Source organism: Pelodiscus sinensis, chromosome 30 (genome assembly GCF_049634645.1).
Source record: "Pelodiscus sinensis isolate JC-2024 chromosome 30, ASM4963464v1, whole genome shotgun sequence".
NCBI lineage: Eukaryota > Metazoa > Chordata > Testudines > Trionychidae > Pelodiscus > Pelodiscus sinensis.
Window position 1 is genome coordinate 2,584,854 of NC_134740.1, and position 20,258 is coordinate 2,605,111.

The 20,258-nt window shown below is 56.8% G+C and overlaps 1 protein-coding gene across 2 annotated transcripts; it reads right to left on the reverse strand.

The window, feature by feature from the left end:
• Window positions 1-125: 125 nt before the first annotated feature.
• On the reverse strand, window positions 126-19,809 carry LPCAT4 (lysophosphatidylcholine acyltransferase 4). Of its 2 annotated transcripts, XM_075911977.1 has the most exons (14): window positions 19,651-19,809; window positions 13,010-13,152; window positions 12,691-12,911; window positions 11,704-11,816; window positions 11,525-11,585; window positions 7,900-7,958; window positions 7,783-7,817; window positions 6,831-6,885; window positions 6,641-6,723; window positions 5,696-5,821; window positions 5,437-5,560; window positions 4,732-4,830; window positions 4,284-4,440; window positions 126-529 (listed from the first exon to the last, which is right to left on the reverse strand). In XM_075911977.1, exons 1-14 carry the CDS (start codon window positions 19,723-19,725, stop codon window positions 390-392), a joined length of 1,491 nt encoding a protein of 496 aa, XP_075768092.1. In that variant the 5' UTR covers window positions 19,726-19,809; the 3' UTR covers window positions 126-389. The 2 variants fall into 2 exon arrangements, with proteins under 2 accessions (XP_075768092.1, XP_075768093.1); XM_075911978.1 differs by lacking the exon at window positions 4,732-4,830.
• Window positions 19,810-20,258: the final 449 nt, after the last annotated feature.

Below are 20,258 nucleotides of genomic sequence, written 5' to 3' on the forward strand. Positions count from 1 at the left end.
AGCGTTTCAGGAAGCGGCATGAGGGCGCCCTTGAAACCACCACCTTCGATAGGAAGGCCCTGCCATGGGGCCCCGACCCCCGGTTTTCTTACGAGCGCGCCTCAAAAATGCCTTTGCCTTAAAAGTTCGTTTATAGATAGGTATATAATATATATTTTTATAGAGATAGATATTTGATATATAAAATAGCCTTCCTTTCCATTTTACAAAACAGAAGAAACCCAGCCCCTCCCCCACCTCCAAGCCCCCAAAATAATATAAATCCCCAAATTCTTTACAAAAATACAATCAGCCCCTCCCCCCACCCTGAATTTGGCTTCTGTCCGTCTCTTGTGGCCCTGAGTTGCGGGGTGTGTCCCGGGTAGCACAGTGCGCTGTGGGGTGGGGGGTCAGTCTGCCTTGCTCTTGGCGGGGGCAAGGCCGTTGGGGCAGGGCGTGGGGGCCCGGCGGGCGGGGGCCGGGGGGCGCAGGTAGGCGTGGAAAAGCGGGGCGTAGGCAGGGTGCCGCAGGGTGAAATCCTGGAACTGACCTGGGGGAAGGAGAGAAGAGAAGGAGAGGAGGGAACAGGCACCTGGCTTCCCCCGCCAGCCGTCCGTCCGCCCTCTCCCCCGTCCGTCTGTCTGTCCGCCCTCCCACCCGTCCGTCCGCCCTCTCCCCTGTCCGTCTGCCTGCCCTCCCACCCGTCCGTCCGCCCTCTCCCCCGTCCGTCTGTCTGTCTGCCCTCCCACCCGTCCGTCCGCCCTCTCCCCCGTCCGTCTGTCTGTCTGCCCTCCCACACGTCCGTCCGCCCTCTCCCCCGTCCGTCTGTCTGTCTGCCCTCCCACACGTCCGTCCGCCCTTTCCCCGTCCGTCTGTCTGTCTGCCCTCCCACCCGTCTGTCCGCCCTCTCCCCTGTCCGTCTGCCTGCCCTCCCACCCGTCCGTCCGCCCTCTCCCCCATCCGTCTGTCTGTCTGCCCTCCCACCCGTCCGTCCGCCCTCTCCCCCGTCCGTCTGTCTGTCTGCCCTCCCACACGTCCGTCCGCCCTTTCCCCGTCCGTCTGTCTGTCTGCCCTCCCACCCGTCCGTCCGCCCTCTCCCCCGTCCGTCTGTCTGTCTGCCCTCCCACACGTCCGTCCGCCCTTTCCCCGTCCGTCTGTCTGTCTGCCCTCCCACCCGTCCGTCCGCCCTCTCCCCCGTCCGTCTGTCTGCCTGCCCTCCCACCCGTCCGTCCGCCCTCTCCCCCGTCCGTCTGTCTGTCCGCCCTCCCACCCGTCCGTCCGCCCTCTCCCCTGTCCGTCTGTCTGCCCTCCCACCCGTCCGTCCGCCCTCTCCCCGTCCGTCTGTCTGCCTGCCCTCCCACCCGTCCGTCCGCCCTCTCCCCCGTCCGTCTGTCTGTCTGCCCTCCCATCCGTCCGTCCGCCCTCTCCACCGTCCGTCTGTCTGCCTGCCCTCCCATCCGTCCGTCCGCCCTCTCCCCCGTCCGTCTGTCTGCCTGCCCTCCCATCCGTCCGTCCGCCCTCTCCCCGTCCGTCTGTCTGTCTGCCCTCCCATCCGTCCGTCCGCCCTCTCCCCCGTCCGTCTGTCTGCCTGCCCTCCCATCCGTCCGTCCGCCCTCTCCCCCGTCCGTCTGTCTGCCTGCCCTCCCACCCGTCCGTCCGCCCTCTCCCCCGTCCGTCTGTCTGTCTGCCCTCCCACACGTCCGTCCGCCCTCTCCCCGTCCGTCTGTCTGCCTGCCCTCCCACACGTCCGTCCGCCCTCTCCCCGTCCGTCTGTCTGCCTGCCCTCCCACCCGTCCGTCCGCCCTCTCCCCGTCCGTCTGTCTGCCTGCCCTCCCATCCGTCCGTCCGCCCTCTCCCCTGTCCGTCTGTCTGCCTGCCCTCCCACCCGTCCGTCCGCCCTCTCCCCTGTCCGTCTGTCTGCCTGCCCTCCCACCCGTCCGTCCGCCCTCTCCCTGTCCGTCTGTCTGCCTGCCCTCCCACCAGTCCGTCCGCCCTCTCCCCCGTCCGTCTGTCTGCCTGCCCTCCCACCCGTCCGTCCGCCCTCTCCCCGTCCGTCTGTCTGCCTGCCCTCCCACCCGTCCGTCCGCCCTCTCCCCGTCCGTCTGTCTGCCTGCCCTCCCACCCGTCCGTCCGCCCTCTCCCCGTCCGTCTGTCTGCCTGCCCTCCCACATGTCCGTCCGCCCTCTCCCCCGTCCGTCTGTCTGTCTGCCCTCCCACACGTCCGTCCGCCCTCTCCCCCGTCCGTCTGTCTGCCTGCCCTCCCACATGTCCGTCCGCCCTCTCCCCCGTCCGTCTGTCTGCCTGCCCTCCCATCCGTTCGTCCGCCCTCTCCCCGTCCATCTGTCTGCCCTCCCACATGTCTGTCCACCCTCTCCCCTGTCCGTCTGTCTGCCTGCCCTCCCACCCGTCCGTCCGCCCTCTCCCTGTCCTTCTGTCTGCCTGCCCTCCCACCCGTCCGTCCGCCCTCTCCCCCGTCCGTCTGTCTGCCTGCCCTCCCATCCGTCCTTCCGCCCTCTCCCCCGTCCGTCTGTCTGCCTGCCCTCCCACCCATCCGTCCGCCCTCTCCCCCGTCCGTCTGTCTGCCTGCCCTCCCACCCGTCCGTCCGCCCTCTCCCCGTCCGTCTGTCTGCCTGCCCTCCCACCCGTCCGTCCGCCCTCTCCCCGTCCGTCTGTCTGCCTGCCCTCCCACCCGTCCACCCGCCCTCTCCCCCGTCCGTCTGTCTGCCTGCCCTCCCACCCGTCCGTCCGCCCTCTCCCCGTCCATCTGTCTGCCCTCCCACACGTCTGTCCACCCTCTCCCCTGTCCGTCTGTCTGCCTGCCCTCCCACCCGTCCGTCCGCCCTCTCCCCGTCCATCTGTCTGCCCTCCCACACGTCTGTCCACCCTCTCCCCTGTCCGTCTGTCTGCCTGCCCTCCCACCCGTCCGTCCGCCCTCTCCCCGTCCATCTGTCTGCCCTCCCACACGTCTGTCCACCCTCTCCCCTGTCCGTCTGCCCTCCCACCCGTCCGTCCGCCCTCTCCCCGTCCGTCTGTCTGTCTGCCCTCCCACCCGTCCGTCCGCCCTCTCCCCGTCCGTCTGTCTGTCTGCCCTCCCATCCGTCCTTCCGCCCTCTCCCCCGTCCGTCTGTCTGCCTGCCCTCCCACCCATCCGTCCGCCCTCTCCCCCGTCCGTCTGTCTGCCTGCCCTCCCACCCGTCCGTCCGCCCTCTCCCCGTCCGTCTGTCTGCCTGCCCTCCCACCCGTCCGTCCGCCCTCTCCCCGTCCGTCTGTCTGCCTGCCCTCCCACCCGTCCACCCGCCCTCTCCCCCGTCCGTCTGTCTGCCTGCCCTCCCACCCGTCCGTCCGCCCTCTCCCCGTCCATCTGTCTGCCCTCCCACACGTCTGTCCACCCTCTCCCCTGTCCGTCTGTCTGCCTGCCCTCCCACCCGTCCGTCCGCCCTCTCCCCGTCCATCTGTCTGCCCTCCCACACGTCTGTCCACCCTCTCCCCTGTCCGTCTGTCTGCCTGCCCTCCCACCCGTCCGTCCGCCCTCTCCCCGTCCATCTGTCTGCCCTCCCACACGTCTGTCCACCCTCTCCCCTGTCCGTCTGCCCTCCCACCCGTCCGTCCGCCCTCTCCCCGTCCGTCTGTCTGTCTGCCCTCCCACCCGTCCGTCCGCCCTCTCCCCGTCCGTCTGTCTGTCTGCCCTCCCATCCGTCCTTCCGCCCTCTCCCCCGTCCGTCTGTCTGCCTGCCCTCCCACCCATCCGTCCGCCCTCTCCCCCGTCCGTCTGTCTGCTCTCTCTCCTGTCTATCTGTCCTTCCACCCATCTGTCTGCCCTCCTGTCCGTTTGTCTGCCCCCTCCCCGTCTATCGGTCCTCGGTCCTTCTGTCCTGGCCTCTCGTCTGTCTGTTCTCTCCCCTGCCTGTCTGTCTGCCCATCTTGGCCTCGTCTGTCTGTCCATCCAGCTCTCTGTCCTCCTGCCCGCCTGCCTATCTGCCATCTCATTTCTCCGTCTGTCCGCCCTGTCCGCCTGTCTCTCCGCCTTGGCGTTTTAGCCTCCTTCCCTCTCTCCCTCTCCTTCCCCATGGGTCAGTTTCTCCGTCTAGCCGCCTGTCTGTCTGTCTGTCCTCCGTCCCACCGTCGGGCTGTATGTCTGCCACACCCCCTCCTGTCCGTCTGTCTGGGCGGGTCTGTCTGTCCGGCCCTCCGTCCGTCTGTCTAACAGACCTCCCCGCATCTGTCTGCTGGGCCGTCCCCCCGCCACCTGTCCATCTGTCTGCTGCTTTGTCCCCCTGCCCCCCCATCTCTCCAGCGCTGCTCACCGATGCTCAGCCCGGGGGGGGGCCCCGCCCCGCCCAGCGCGGCGAAGAGTTCGGCTCCGTCGGCCCAGGGCGTCCCCAGAAGCAGCTGCAGGATGGCGCAGAAACCCCCCTGGGGCAGGCGCGGCCCCCCCTGATCGGCCCCCTCCTTGCAGAAGAGCTGTGGGGGGGGGACAGACGGGGTGAGTGGGAGAGAGTCCCCCAGGGCCTGCACCTCCCCTGCTGCCCCCCAAAACCCTCCACCTGCAGCTCCTATATCCTCTGTGACCCCCAGGCGCCCTCCCCCCGCAGCTCCCAGCGACCCCACCCGTGGCCCCCCCATTCCACCACTCCCAGATACCCCCCGCAACCCCCCACATGCCACCCCATCCCCCCAACCCCGCCCCCCATCTCCGCATCCCTGCCAGAGCCCCTCCCGCCTGCACCCCACTCTCCCTGCCCCCCCTCCCACCTCAAAGGCCAGCCGCATGAGCTCCTCAGGGCCGCGCCCCCCCTTCAGCGCCTGCAGGGCCAGCCGCACCACCCGGGCGTCCATGCGGCCCCCCGCGTCCTGGTGGGCAGACACACAGACAGGGGGGTTACCTGTGGGCACAGGGCCCCCACCCCCACAGCCGTCCCCCTCCTCTGCAATCCCCCTCCCCCACTCCTGGGAATTCCCACCCCTCCCCCACTGCCCCAGACAACCCCCCTCCCCCACTCCTGGGACAATTCCCACCCCTCCCCCACTACCCAGACAACCCCCTTCCCCCACTCTTGGGACACTCTCCACCCCTCCCCCACCGCCCCAGACAACCCCTCCTCCCCCCACTCCTGGGACAATCCCCACCCCTCCCCCACTGCCCCAGACAACCCACCTCCCCCACACCTGGGACTATCCCCCTCCCCCACTCCTGGGACAATCCCCACCCCTCCCCCACTGCCCCAGATAACCCCCCTCCCACACCCCTGGGATTGTCCCCCTCCCCCACTCCTGGGACAATCCTCACCCCTCCCCCACCACCCAGACAACCCCCCTCCCGCACCCCTGGGACTGTCCCCCTCCCCCACTCCTGGGACAATCCCCACCCCTCCCCCACCACCGAGACAATTCCCCTCCCCCACCCCTGGGTAATCCCCTTCCCCCACCTCTCCCACTCCCCCCCCCCCCCCACAGTACCTGCTGGAAGAAGGCACAGAGGCCCACCGGTGCCTCCGGGAGGGGCAGCCCCAGCCAGCGTGCGAGATCCCGGCGCCCCAGGGTCCCTGCCCCACCACTGGGCAAGGGGGCCCCCACGACCCACCTGCAGGGGGGGAATCCCCATGTCGGGGGGAGGAGAGAGGTGAGGGACACGGCCGGCCCCTCCTCCCACCCTGCACCGTCCATCCGTCTGTCCCTCCCCTCCGGCCTCTCCCCCCGCTGCCTCCCCTCTCCTCACCTGGACCGCCGCAGCTCCTTCTCCAGCTCCGGGAGCCGGGGCTCCAGCGCCACCCGGAGCCGCCCGACCGCCCGCACCGGCAGGGCCCCCACGAACTCGCACTCGGTGGCCGGGACGCCCAGCGCCCTGCGGGGAGAGGCAGGGTCAGACCGAGGGGGGGCTCCGATTTCCCCCCCAACCCCCCCCCCCCGCAGTGCCCCTATAAGCCCCACACCCCCATGTCCCTCCCTCCCTCCCACCTGCCCCCTACGTGCCTGGCCCCCCATCCATCTCATCATTCTGCGTGGGCGAGGCCTCAATTGGAGGATTGTGTCCAGTTCTGGGCACCCCATGTCGGGAAAGACGTGGAGACATGGGAGACGGTCCGGAGAAGAGAAACAAGAAGGATGCAAGGTCTGGAGAACAGGAGCGAGGAGGGGAGGCTGAAGGAACGGGGCTTGGCTAGTTTGGAAAGGAGAAGACGGAGAGGGGACAGGAGAGCGGCTTTCAAGTATCTAAAAGGGGGTCACAAAGAGGAGGGAGACAACTTGTTCTCCTTGGCCTCTGAGGACAGGGCAAGACGCAAGGGGCTTAAACTGCAGCAAGGGAGGTTGAGGTTGGACATTAGGAAAAAGTTCCAGTCCGGGTGGTGAAACACGGGAATAAATTGCCTGGCTCTGCGGCCATGCCACCCCCCTGAGGCCCCACGCACTGGTGCCCCATGGCTTCCCAATCCAGCCCCCCCTGAGCTTCCCACTCCTGCCCCCCCTGGGGAACTTGTAACCCAGTGCCCCCCGTGCCGACTCCCCTGGATACCTTGTGCCACCCAGATATCCATTATCCCCATCCTCCATGTTCTGCCTCCGCTCCCCAGCATGACACACCAGCCGCTCCGCCACCACCGTGCCTCAGTACCCTTGCCAACCCCCCTGTGGGTGCCCCCCCCCCAATCCCAGCCCCACTTACTGGGCCATGGCTCTCTGCACGTTGCTAGCATAGAGGGTGGGGTTGACTCTCTCCTCAGGGTTGGGCTGGTAGACGGGGAGGAACTGCAAGAGACAAGGAGCTTAGGGGGCAGCATGGAGGGGGGGGAATGGGGGAATGCTGGCCCCCACTGTCCCAGCACAGCCCTAGGGTGCACCCTGTCCAATCTCACCTCCACCTCCACGGTGGTGCAGAGCTGTGATGCCGTCAACCAGATGACTTTGAGCCTGGGGGTAGCAAAGTGTGCAGGGTAGGGGTGGTGAGAGAGACATGACACTCGACGTTAGTCCTCCAAAAGTACAGCAGGAGAGACAGACTGCAGGGTTCATCCCCTCCACCGGAGGGGGGGGGGACGACAAAAACAGACAGACACACAGCAGTGCTTGTCTCTCCAGGGCGAGTGAAGAAGAGAGACAGACACACAGCAGTGCTTGTCTCTCCAGGGCGAGTGAAGAAGAGAGACAGACACACAGCAGTGCTTGTCTCTCCAGGGCGAGTGAAGAAGAGAGACAGACACACAGCAGTGCTTGTCTCTCCAGGGAGTGAACAGAAGAGAGACAGACACACAGCAGTGCTTGTCTCTCCAGGGAGTGAACAGAAGAGAGACAGACACACAGCAGTGCTTGTCTCTCCAGGGAGAGTGAAGAAGAGAGACAGACACACAGCAGTGCTTGTCTCTCCAGGGCGAGTGAAGAAGAGAGACAGACACACAGCAGTGCTTGTCTCTCCAGGGCGAGTGAAGAAGAGAGACAGACACACAGCAGTGCTTGTCTCTCCAGGGAGTGAACAGAAGAGAGACAGACACACAGCAGTGCTTGTCTCTCCAGGGAGTGAACAGAAGAGAGACAGACACACAGCAGTGCTTGTCTCTCTAGGGCGAGTGAAGAAGAGAGACAGACACACAGCAGTGCTTGTCTCTCTAGGGCGAGTGAAGAAGAGAGACAGACACACAGCAGTGCTTGTCTCTCCAGGGAGAGTGAAGAAGAGAGACAGACACACAGCAGTGCTTGTCTCTCCAGGGAGTGAGCAGAAGAGAGACAGACACACTGCAGTGCTTGCCTGCCCGAGCAGGGGGCAGCAGACAGACAGACAGACAGACCCCCTCTCCCTCAAGCATAACTCACACTCCAGGACCTCGCCATGCCCAGGTTGTCGAGTCCTGCCAAGAGAAGAGCAGAGGTGTTGGTTGAACGGCCCAGTCGCGCCATCCCCCTGTCTTGGTATCCCTGCCAGACACTCACCAGGCTGTTTTGGTACCGGATGAGGATGGGCTGGATGGGAACCCCAGAGATGAAGGCACCTGGGAGAGACAGACACATTTACACCAAGATATTCACTTTGGATTTACACAGGGGTTTAGGGGAATGGAGATCACCTGGAGAAACTCATGGAGTTCTGTGTGGGTTATTGTCCTTTGCTCTGGGTTTACAATTCAGTAACGTTAAATTTATCCGGTGTTTAGGCAGAGGGTTACTCCAGATTTACACTGACTCTAGTTTTACAGTGGATTGTTTTACATGTTTACTTAGAGGGTTACTCTAGATTGACTCTGATTCCTCTTCACTCTGCGGCTTAGTTGACATTTACACTGAGGCTGTTCCATATTTACACTGAGGTTCCGTTTATGAGGAGTGCTTTACTCCAGGTTTAATCTGAGTTTCAAACAGGGCAGCTGCTCTCAATACACATAGAATGTTGCTCCAAGTTTACTTCAGGTTTACTCAATGCTTTCAACAGAGCTGATGCTCTTGATCCATTCAGTGTGTTATTCCAGGTTTATTCTGGTCCTCAAACAGTGCTGCTGCTCATGATCCACACAGTGTGTTATTCCAAGTTTAGTCCAGATTTACTCGAAGTTTATGCTGTGCTTCAAACAGAACAGCTGCTCTTAAACCACACAACATGTTACTCCAGATTTGGTCCAGGTTTACTCTGAGCTTTAAACAGAGCAGCCGCTCTCAATGAACATAGCATGTTACTCCAGGTTTACTCCGTGCTTCCAACAGAGCACCTGCTCTTGATTCACACAATGGGTTATTCCACGTTTACTCCAGGTTTACTCACTCTGAACTTCAGGCAGAGTAGTTACTCTCAACCCACACAGCATGGGTACGTCTACACTACAGCGCTAGTTCGAACTAACTTAGTTCGAATTAGTTAATTCGAACTAAGCTAGTTCGAACTAACGCATCTAGAACTAAAAACTAGTTCGAACTAGCGTTTTGCTAGTTCGAACTAGTAAGTCCACATTGAGTGGACTCTGAACAGGGCTTAATGATGGCCGGAAGCAGTGCCGGCAGGGCATAAAAGGAGGACTTAGAGCATGGAGATGCTGTCTCAGGCTAGCCGAGGGCTGCGCTTAAAGGGTCCCGACCCCCACCCCGGACACACAGTTCTAAGGGGTGCCCCGCTTGCAAAGAAGTTCTGGCTTGGAGTGCCCTGAGTGCCCACACTGGGCACATCACACCACTCGGCCATCAGCCCGGCTGCACTTGCCGCAGGCTGCCATCTAGGGAGAGGGAGTAATTGGGGGGCTGCAGGAGAGCTTCCACCCCCAGAAGCCCGCAGAGCCAGCCCAGTCCTCCCCATCGGGGGCTCGTACCCCATTCCTCCCTCACCTCCTTCCACTTACCCTTCCCTAGCCCCCCTTCTTATTGATGTACAAAATAAAGATAACGTTTCTTCCAACATTGACTCTGTCTTTATTGAAAAAAAACTGGGGGAGACTGGGAAAAGGAGGTGGGAGAGGGGAAGAGAAAGGCTGGGGGAGGGGAGGGCAACTAACATGATCAGGGGTTGGGAACAGGTCCCAGATGAAGAAAGGCTACAGAGACTGGGACTGTTCAGCTTAGAAAAGAGGAGACGGAGGGGGGACAGGATAGAGGTCTCTAAAAGCAGGGGTTGGGTGGAGAGGGTGCATTCAGAAAAGTTCTTCCTGAGTTCCCATAAAGAAGGACTAGAGGACACCAAAGGAAAGGAATGGGTAGCAGGCTTGAAACTAGTAAGAGAAAGTTGTTCTTGACAAAGCAAATAGTTAACCTGTGGAACTCCTTGCTGCAGGAGGCTGTGAAGGCTACAACTAGAACAGAGTTTAAAGGGAAGTGAGATAAAGTGATGGAGGTTGGGTCCATGGAGTCCTATTAGCTGAGGGTAGGAGTGGTGTCCCTGCCCAAAGTTTGTGGAAGGCTGGAGAGGGATGGCACGAGACAAATGGCTTGGTCATTGTCTTCGGTCCATCCCCTCCAGGGTCCCTAGGGTTGGCCGCTGTTGGCAGACAGGCTACTGGGCTAGATGGACCTTTGGTCTGACCCAGTACGGCCATTGTAAGCTCAGGGCTCAGTGTCGGGGGTCTCAGTGGACCCCCTTGATTTTCATGCACACCTGGTCCTGGGTGGCCAGGCTGGCAGCTCTCCTGCCCTAGCCGGCCACTTTCCTGTGCCTAGTGCGGAGATCGTGGACGAGGTCCACGATGTCCGCACTAGCCCAGGAAGGTGCCCGCCTCTTGCGGTCCAGGGCAAGCTCCCGGGAGCCGCCAGCCTGGTCCCGGCAAGAGGGGGTGGGCTGGGGGGCATCGGGTGGGTGGCTCTGTGCCGTGCCAGGTGCAGGGTCTGCTAGCTGGGTGCTGGCAGGCTTGCACCTGGCACGGGCACCGTAGCCAGCCCGTGCCCCTTTAAGGGGTCCGGGGCCGGGAGGGGGGCATAGAGTTTCCCTGGTGTTGGCCAGAGTGGCCACCAGGGAAACCTGGGGAGGGCTAGCCTCCCACTAGTTCGAACTAAAGGGCTACACAGCCCTTAGTTCGAACTAGCTAGTTCGAACTAGGCGTTAGTCCTCGTAAAATGAGGTTTACCTAGTTCGAACTAAGCGCTCCGCTAGTTCGATTCAAATTCGAACTAGCGGAGCGCTAGTGTAGCACCTATTAAAGTTAGTTCGAACTAACGTCCGTTAGTTCGAACTAACTTTGTAGTGTAGACATACCCCATGTTACTCCAGGTTTACTCCAGGTTTAGTCTGAGCTTTACAGAGAGCAGCTGCTCTCAATATACACAGCCTGTTACTCCAGGTTTACTCCAGGTTTACTCCGTGCTTCCAACAGAGCACCTGCTCTTGATTCACACAATGGGTTATTCCACGTTTACTCCAGGTTTACTCACTCTGAGCTTCAGGCAGAGTAGCAACTCTCAACCCACACAGCATGTTACTCCAGGTTTACTCTGAGCTTCAGGAAGCGCAGCAATTCTCAACACACACAGCATGTTACTCCAGGTTTAGTCTGAGCTTTAGAGAGAGCAGCTGCTCTCAATATACACAGCATGTTACTCCAGGTTTACTCACTCTGAGCTTCAGGCAGAGTAGTGACTCTCAACACACACAGCATGTTACTCCAGGTTTACTCCAGGTTTACTCTGCGCTTTAGAGAGAGCAGCTGCTCTCAATACACACAGCATTTCATTCCAGGTTTACTCCAGGTTTACTCTGAACTTCAGGCAGAGTAGCTACTCTCCACCCACACAGCATGTTACTCCAGGTTTACTCTGAGCTCTCAATTTACCCAGCATGTTACTCCAGGTTTATTCCAGGTTTAACTCTCTGCTTCAGATGGTGTTGCTACTCTCAGTCCATGCTGCAAATTACTCCAGGTCTACGCCTACCATTTATACAAGGGATTACACGGTGTCCTCCAGCGATGTTTCCTCCTGTTTCACATGCTTAGGCTGGGGTTTCCTGTATCTCCACTGGGCCATCTCACCCTCCAGTCACACCACCTAGTGAGGAGTCTCTGGACGTGGGTCTCCCAGGGTGGGGGGGGGGGGTTACTCTAGTTGCCCCCCTTCCCCCATGTGAGCTAAGCCATTTTACTCCTCCTACCTGGCTTAAACTTCAGTAAGGCTTTCTTGTTAGAGCAGGTCCCCTCTGGGAAGAACAACACCTGGGGGAGGAACCAAGGGGATACAGTCAGATACCATGGGGCGGTGATGTGGGGCTGATCCAGGAAAGGGGGTGGGAATTGCGTGTGTGTGGCAAGGGGGCGGGGGGAGCAATCTCACCTGTGGCCACTTTCCCTGGGACGTGGCCCGTCTCTTCACCTCCTCCACGACTTTCTTGCGGGAGGCCGGGTCATGGCGGGACACCAGGATGGCTTGGTTGAACCGGAGCAAGGCTGGCAGGAGGCACAGAAACAGGTGAGAGCACAGGAGATGGATTCACCACCAACGGCCACCACCCAACCCCTAGAGGGCCACTTTGGGTCCTCACTTTTGGGTCGTCTCCTCCACCCCCCATTGTCTTCCATGAGTTCCACTTTTCTCCACCCCGCATCTCCTCCTTTCAGAGGCCCTCTCCATCCTGCCCCATCCCCACGGTGCTCTCCTCTCCAGTGGGAGCACAACCCACCAAAAATGGGGAGGATGGGACATTGCTGGGCCTGGCTCTGTGCCCCACTTCCTGCCCCACCCTCTTGTAGCTGGAGTCCCACGGATGCGGCTCCAGTTCCCCCCAAGACTGGAATGTACCTGGTTGAAGGGTCCAATGGATGGAACCATCCAAGATGACCATGAAATAGAAGGGCCCATCTCCCCACTTCACCTCATGGGCCCTTCAATCCGATGACCCTATTTGCCTCACCCAACGGGCCAACCATGCAATGGAAGGGCCCATCTCCTCATTCCACCCTTGGGCTCTTCCATCCGATGACCCCAACGTCCTCCATTGGCCACACCCAATGGGCCAACCATGCAATGGAAGGGCCCATATCCTCATTCCACCCTTGGGCTCTTCCATCCGATGACCCCAACATCCTCCATTGGCCTCACCCAATGGGCCGACCATGCAATGGAAGGGCCCATCTCCTCATTCCACCCTTGGGCTCTTCCATCCGCTGACCCCAACATCTTCCATTGGCAACACCCAATGGGCCGACCATGCAATGGAAGGGCTCGTCGCCTCATCTTACTCCATTGGCTCTTCCATCCGATGACCCCAACGTTCCCCATTGGCCTCACCCCATGGAAGGGCCCCTCTCCCCACCCCCTCACCTCCGATGACAGGCACGTGGAGGTTCTCTGTGCGGGAGACCACGATGGGAAGGTCACATGGCAACAGGATGATGGGGTCAAAGAAAGTGGAGTGGGGGGCGGCCACCAGGATGGGGGCCTCCAGCCGCGATGCCCGCTGGCCCCGCACCCGGATGCGCAGGAAGCCCAGGAGGAAGAACATCAGGCGGCTCAGGAAGTAGATGGAGCTGTGGGAGACGGCGCTGGAACGGGAGAGATGGAGACTTATGTGTGCGTGTGTGTGGACAGGGATGCGGGTCAGGAGTGAGGGGTGGAGGCATTGGGGTGGGGTCTCTCTTACCTCCTCCATCCCACGAGCGGCTCTTTCAGCTCTGCCTCCGGCCGGCCCAACACCTGGAGTAGCGCAAAGGGCCAGGCGAGGAAGAGAACGAGGAAAGCCAGGGCCACGCGGAGAGGGGCCAGAACTGCTCCCAGCAGGTAGAACTGCAAAGCAACGGGAGAGACGTCACCTCCCCAGCACCGACCACTCCGGCCCCACCAGTAGGGGGCAGAGTGTAACGCAGTGAGTGTGGGCCCCTTAGTGCGTCTTATCCTCGAGCTGACGACTACTGGGCAAAAACAAGCACACCCAGGGCAGTGTTCCCGGTCCAGGCTGGCTGCCAAGAGCAGCTGTCAGCTGTGGAACCAGCAGGAGTTGTGATCATGAGGCAGGGAGTTCCAAAGGCCGTCAGGCATGTAACCCGGTCACAGGGATTTAGAGCTATGTATGTTAGCTTGTTTTGCTAGGCTGCATTAGTTAACTCCTGCTTGTTGTTCAGTGCATGCGACTGCTGTGTGTGGCAGGTGTGTGGATTGCGTTATTCTGTGAGTGTGTAGGTATGCTGTGCGCTTTGAATGTTTTGTGTGGATGGTGGATGTTTTCTGTTATTTTGCGATTGGTTAGTTGTTGTGTGTTCATGTCACGTGGTTGTGTGTGTTTTATGTAATTTGTGTTCATTTCTGTTTGTCTCCTTTATGGGTACCGTGAATGATTTTGGTTTACTGTGTTATTTCCTGTTTCGGTGTCTATGTTGTTTTGTGTACACTGGAAGTTTTTGTGGCTTGTGCCCTTTTCTGTCTGTGTGTTTAGTTGTTTTGTATATCATTTGTTTAGTTCAAAAGCTTCCGAGGGAAAGCTGAGTTAGTCTGTAACAGGAAAAACTTAAAAAAATAACAAATAATCTAGTAGCACCTTAAAGACTAACAAAACATGTAGATGGTATCATGAGCTTTCGTGGGCACAACCCGCTTCTTCAGATGTGTGTTTAGTTGTATTGCATATCCATAGTTGCATTGTTTTTTTGATTGTGTATTCGATTGATGTTTTGGGTGCACTGTGGATGTTTTATGTTATTTTCTGTTTCCTTGTTTAGTTGATATTGATGTGTTTGTGGGATGTTTACTGTGTATTTGTGTGCATTGTGCTATTTCATGTTTGTGTGTACTGTGGATGTTTGTGTGTTTGGATATTTTGTGTTATTTTCCGTTTGTAAGTTAACGTGCCCGTTGTGTGTTTTACTTTTTCTGGTGTTAGTAACTCTTTCTACGTGTTTGTATGTGTTTTGTCTATTAGATGCTGATTCTGTTTTGTCTGCATCAGTTTTGCATTTCTTGTGGCTTTTTTCTTTTTGAGCCTCTTTTCTGAGAGTGATTTGAGGTCCAGGGACAGATTCATCGGTCTCCCTCCATCTGTTCACACTGTTATTAATACAAATGCTAAATGTACCAATCCCAGCTCCACACGGGCCCCTGTGCAGCCAGACACAGCCCAGCTAACCACGATAAATCATAACATAAGACGCGTCCGTCAATACTTTCCTAATACAGGGCCTGAACCAATCATCATCAATTTTATAAATGTAAAAGTTCTCCACTACCCCAGCTCAAACTCCAATTCATACAACACGTTATTCACCTTCTTAATAAAAGCTTAGATGTTGCAAATGCAGCCTACTCTGGGGTCCTTGCTGTGGATTTTGGGTTGCTTTCACTTTTCATTTCCTGTATTTTTCTATCCGCTTACTCAGAACTTCCTTAACTGTTGCAGACACCTGAAATGGTGGCATGGGGGAAACCGAGGCACCAAACAATATGTCTTTAAAGGCTGCAAAATCTGATCAGTTTTCCAAACTTTCTATATTTTGGATACGCCTACAGCATGGAGACTTAATCATTAATCATATTTCATTTGTCTTGTAGAAACATCACAATTTGATCTCGACAACTCTGGCTGTTGCTGAATTAAATGAATAATAATAATAATAATAATAATAATAATAATAATAATAATAATAAATGAAAGAACCAGGGATTTGGAAGTCAGCCTACGAAAAGGATTCTGTTTCAGGTTGGACCGAAAATGACAATTTTGGGGTTTTTTTGGCAAACTGCTAAGCTGATTTTTTTTTTTTTGCAGCCGAATGAATCATCTTTTTATAGAGTCACTGTTTATTAACACATTTGGCTCTTTATCAACATGAAATAAAAACCAGAAACTAAAAGGAAAAGACATTTTGAAGCGAAATGCAAACAAAACTCAAAATGTGTTTTGAAAAACATCAGCATGAAGCAATTTGAGTTTTTGTTTGGTTAGCTTGTTGCCAAAACCAACGGTTTGGTCAAATGGTCATGAATCCGCGAATGTTTCAGTGTCATTTTAAACTGTGAATAAGATTCGGAGAAACTCCGACTCTAAAAATAATGAATAAACTCAGCATTTTTGTGGTCAGTCCAATCTGCCACAACCCGACCTAAAATCACTAACTAGGAAAATAAATATTTAATTCAGTTTCATCAGAAAGGGAAAGAATCAAGGTATTTTAACTCCAAAGGGAAGTTGTTTTCTTTTCAGGATAACTGTCCTTAATAACCAATCTCTGGGATGTGACTCATGCAATCCCTGAAGTTTCATAGCTAATTAGCACCCAGTATAATTAGTATTATTAACCTTAAGGTACATTCTCCGCCCTTCATTCAAGCCAGCATATAATTAAATAAGAGTCATAATCCGGATATTAATTAAGACCATTCCAAAGTAGGAGCTTTTCAGTTTGGCCCTCTGCAAAACTAACACACTGATAATAAGGTAAATTAATACTAGTGTAAATAATACACAATCTCTGTTACTGCTACTAAAAGTGAAACAGTTATTAATACTGGAGGATTCTCAGAATAGGAGCCATCCAATGCAGCTAACACCAAATGGAAATAGGACTATTGAGGCTATTAATTATGACTGGAGACATTCCAGCATTTGCCCTGTTCAAACTCAGCAGCTGCAAAAGAAACCCCTTAACTCTGCCCATGGCGAACTTCGTTAGCAAACCCTTCAAGCACGCTCACGGCCCGGGGTTTGCAGCCGGGCAGGTGGAAATAAACACGGCAGTAGCAGCACCGAGACATGGGTGCATTCCAGCACCTGGCCAGCCCACGCCCATCCAGCACACGCAGGGCTAGAGAGAGGTTAATACCTCCGGGGCAATGGACCCACGTCACCGCCCACAGATACCGCAGGAGTGACTAAGAGTAACGCCCCGCCCCTCCCTCTCTGTCATTCTGAGCAGCCCGGTGAGACTGGCCCAGCCAGCTGAGACCCAGGGGCAAGAACTAGGTATCCAGGTTAGTTATGACAGAGGCAGACATGTGAGTTGCTGGATAGGAACCATTCTCTAGGAGCTCTTGGGGGCAGGCCCTGTCCATGACCGGGGCTATTCGGGCTACCGTAATGCATCTAATAAATAACGTACAGCCCCATTCGTTATAGGCTGCAACTGGGTGCCTAGGAGCTACCGTAATGCACCTAATAAATAACCTACAGCCCCTGGTGTCATAAGCTGCAACTGGGTGCCACGGAGCTACCGTAATGCACCTAATAAATAACCTGCAGTCCCTAGCATCATAGGCCGCAACTGGGTGCCTAGGACATACTGTATTGCACCTAATAAATAACGTACAGACTCTAACATCATAGGCCACAACTGGGTACGTAGGACCTACTGTAATGCACCTAATAAATAACCTACAGTCCCATGCGTCATAGGCCACAACTGGGTGCCTAGGAGCTACCGTAATGCACCCAATGGACAACATACAGCCCCAAGCATCATAGGCCGCAACTGGGTGCCTAGGACATACCGTAATGCACCTAATAAATAACATACAGCTCCTAGTGTCCTAGGCCGCAACTGGGTGCTTAGGAGCTACCGTAATGCACCTAATAAATAACATACAGACCCTAACATCATAGGCCACAACTAGGTGCTTAGGGGCTACTGTAATGCACCTAATAAATAACATACAGCTCCTAGCGTCATAGGCCGCAACTGGGTGCTTAGGAGCTACCGTAATGCACCTAATAAATAACATACAGCTCCTAGCGTCATAGACCGCAACTGGGTGCATAGGAGCTACCGTAATGCACCTAATAAATAACATACAGCTCCTAGCGTCATAGGCCACAACTGGGTGCTTAGGAGCTACCGTAATGCACCTAATGAATAACATACAGCCCCTAGCATCATAGGCCGCAACTGGGTGCATAGGAGCTACCGTAATGCACCTAATAAATAACATACAGACTCTAACATCATAGGCCACAACTGGGTGCGTAGGACCTAATAAATAACGTACAGCTCCTGGCGTCAGGCCGCAAACGGGGTAACGAAGCACTACCATAATCCACCTAGGAGCTACCGTAATTCATCTAATGTACAGTACCTGGCATCTTGGACCATGACAGGGGTTCTTAGGAGCTACAGTAATGCACCTAATAGCATACAGCACCTGGTGTCCTGAGAGCAGCGTGGGGAGCATAGCACAACACCTAATAAGCAAGTCTTTAGGCCTGATAGCGCTATGGTAATACACCTAATAAATAGTAAAAACTTGTGCAACCTCAGAAGATGCAACCCAAATGAGGAACAATTTTCAGTATCACCAGGGCAGAATTTCCGCCATCCGTGCCTGATGATGCAAAAGGAAACAGCAATGTGGATAAATAGAAACGGTGATTAACTGACAGGCGTGTCACACAGTGGTGTCCTAGATGAAACAATTAGCATCTTAAGGCTAAGCATCATTACCAGGGGATCCCTAGGATTTGACTCAGCCCCAGTGGGTATTACATGTCAATATCATCACAGCAGAGTTTTGCTGCCTGTGTCCGTTTAAAAATAAACCCAGTGTCTGGCTTTTAAACCTATTCCTTAATGACATTTTCCAGCTAGTGCCAAAAGGAAGTCACCTGTTTGTGAGGGTTAATAATTGGGGCACTCTATAATTTCGGAGCAGGGAAGCATTTGACTTGCTCGCAGTGGCTGTCAATGAACGGAAGGATACAAACAGCGATTGCATTAATCTCTGTTCGAAACACAGAGTTTTGGCTGTCGGTGGCGGGAAAGCACCCGGAGATGCTGCAAACACTGAAGCAATTTGATTCTCAACAGACACAGATTTTATTTTATTTTTTCTTTCAGATTGTGGTTTTTTTTGGGGGGGGGGGGGACAATATTAATACGCGGTTCATAACAATGTACAGTTACCGCTCACAAGGATCTCTGGGAGCTGGTCGTTCCCAGCTGATATAATTCAGACTCCAAGGCCAACCCTTCCTGTCCTAAATGTGAAGGCTGCTAATTAGGAACGCAGCATCCCCGGTATGTGTTTTCTCTCTCCCCCCTCAAGTACCCCCCTGGAAGCACTGACCAGGAGTAACCCCAGAGCACAGGGCCTGTTAGCACAGAGCAAACCCACTGTAGCCTGTGGAGACAGGGGTACTACAAGGGGGGATGGGGTATAGGGAGTGCAGAGGAGAGGGAATGATAGAAGGGGGTGTGTGGGGATAGATAGATAGATAGATAGATAGATAGATAGAGGGGGTGTGGGGATAGATAGATAGATAGATAGATAGATAGATAGATAGATAGATAGATAGAGGGTGTGTGGGGATAGATAGATAGATAGATAGATAGATAGATAGATAGATAGATAGATAGATAGATAGATAGATAGAGGGTGTGTGGGGATAGATAGATAGATAGATAGATAGATAGATAGATAGATAGATAGATAGATAGATAGATAGAGGGTGTGTGGGGATAGATAGATAGATAGATAGATAGATAGATAGATAGATAGATAGATAGATAGATAGAGGGGGTGTATGGGGATAGATAGATAGATAGATAGATAGATAGATAGATAGATAGATAGATAGATAGATAGATAGATAGATAGATAGAGGGTGTGTGTGGGGATAGATAGATAGATAGATAGATAGATAGATAGATAGATAGATGGGGGTGTGGGGATGGATAGATAGATAGATGCAGTGTGGGGTGAGACAGACAGACAGACATGCTGGACCGGAAGACCAGGATGCCAAAGGCTGCTGCAGAAGAGACACATGCAGAGGTTCCTGCCATATAAGGGGCATTGCTGAGCCAGGGAGGATGTGTGTGTGTGTTTGGGGGGGGGGGGGGGGACCAGCAGGGGCTGCGGGTAGCGCTGAGGAGGAATGGGGGGTGGGGCTACAGGTAGCCCTGGAGGGATCGGGGAGATCAGGGGGCTGCGGGCGGCGCTGGGAGCATGTGGGGGGCTGCAGGCGGCGCTAGGGAGGTTATGGGGGGGCTGCGGGTGACGCTGGGGAGGTTATGGGGGGCTGCGGGCGGCGCTGGGGAGGTTATGGGGGGCTGCGGGTGACGCTGGGGGTATGGGGGGGCTGCGGGCGGCGCTGGGGGTTTGGGGGGGCTGCGGGCGGCGCTGGGGGGTCTGTAGCGACACGGGCTGTGAATAGCGAGGGGGAAAGCGAAAGCGAAAGGGAAACCGAGGCAGATCCTCTCGGCCCCTGCTCCCCCACATCCCCCCCGTCCCTGACCTCCCAGATGTGGGGCCCCCGCCCCCCACAGCCATTGCGACCCCCCCGCGCCGCTCCCAGCCCCTCACCTGGGCCCTCTGCGCCCCCGAGAGCTGCAGCCGGTGCACGAAGGGGCTGGGGGCGCCCCCGCCGCCCCCCTCCATCGCCCCGCCCGGGACCTGCGGCCGCCGCCGGAGCCAGGCCCGCCGCGCTGGGAGGGGGCCGGGACACGGACACGGGGCGGGCCCGGGGCGGGGTGTCCGCGCCGGGCGGGGCTCCCCGGCATCCGACCCGCATCCCTCTGTCCGCCCCTCCGCCCCGTCTGTCTGTCCGCCCCTCCCCCAGCCCTCCCGTCTGTCCGTCCGTCCTGCAGCCCCCCGTCTGTCTGTCCTGCAGCCCCCCCGTCTGTCTGTCCGCCCCTCCGCCCCGTCCGTCCCTCCTGCAGCCCCCCCGTCCGTCTGTACGTCCTGTAGCCCCCCCGTCTGTCTGTCCGTCCTGTAGCCCCCCCCGTCCGTCCGTCCCTCCCTCCCTCCTGCAGCCCCCCCGTCTGTCTGTCCGCCCTGCAGCCCCCCGTCCGTCTGTCCGTCCTGTAGCCCCCCCCGTCCGTCCCTCCCTCCCTCCTGCAGCCCCCCCGTCTGTCCGCTCCTCCCCCCGTCCGTCCGTCCCTCCTGCAGCCCCCTGTCTGTCCTTCCAGCCC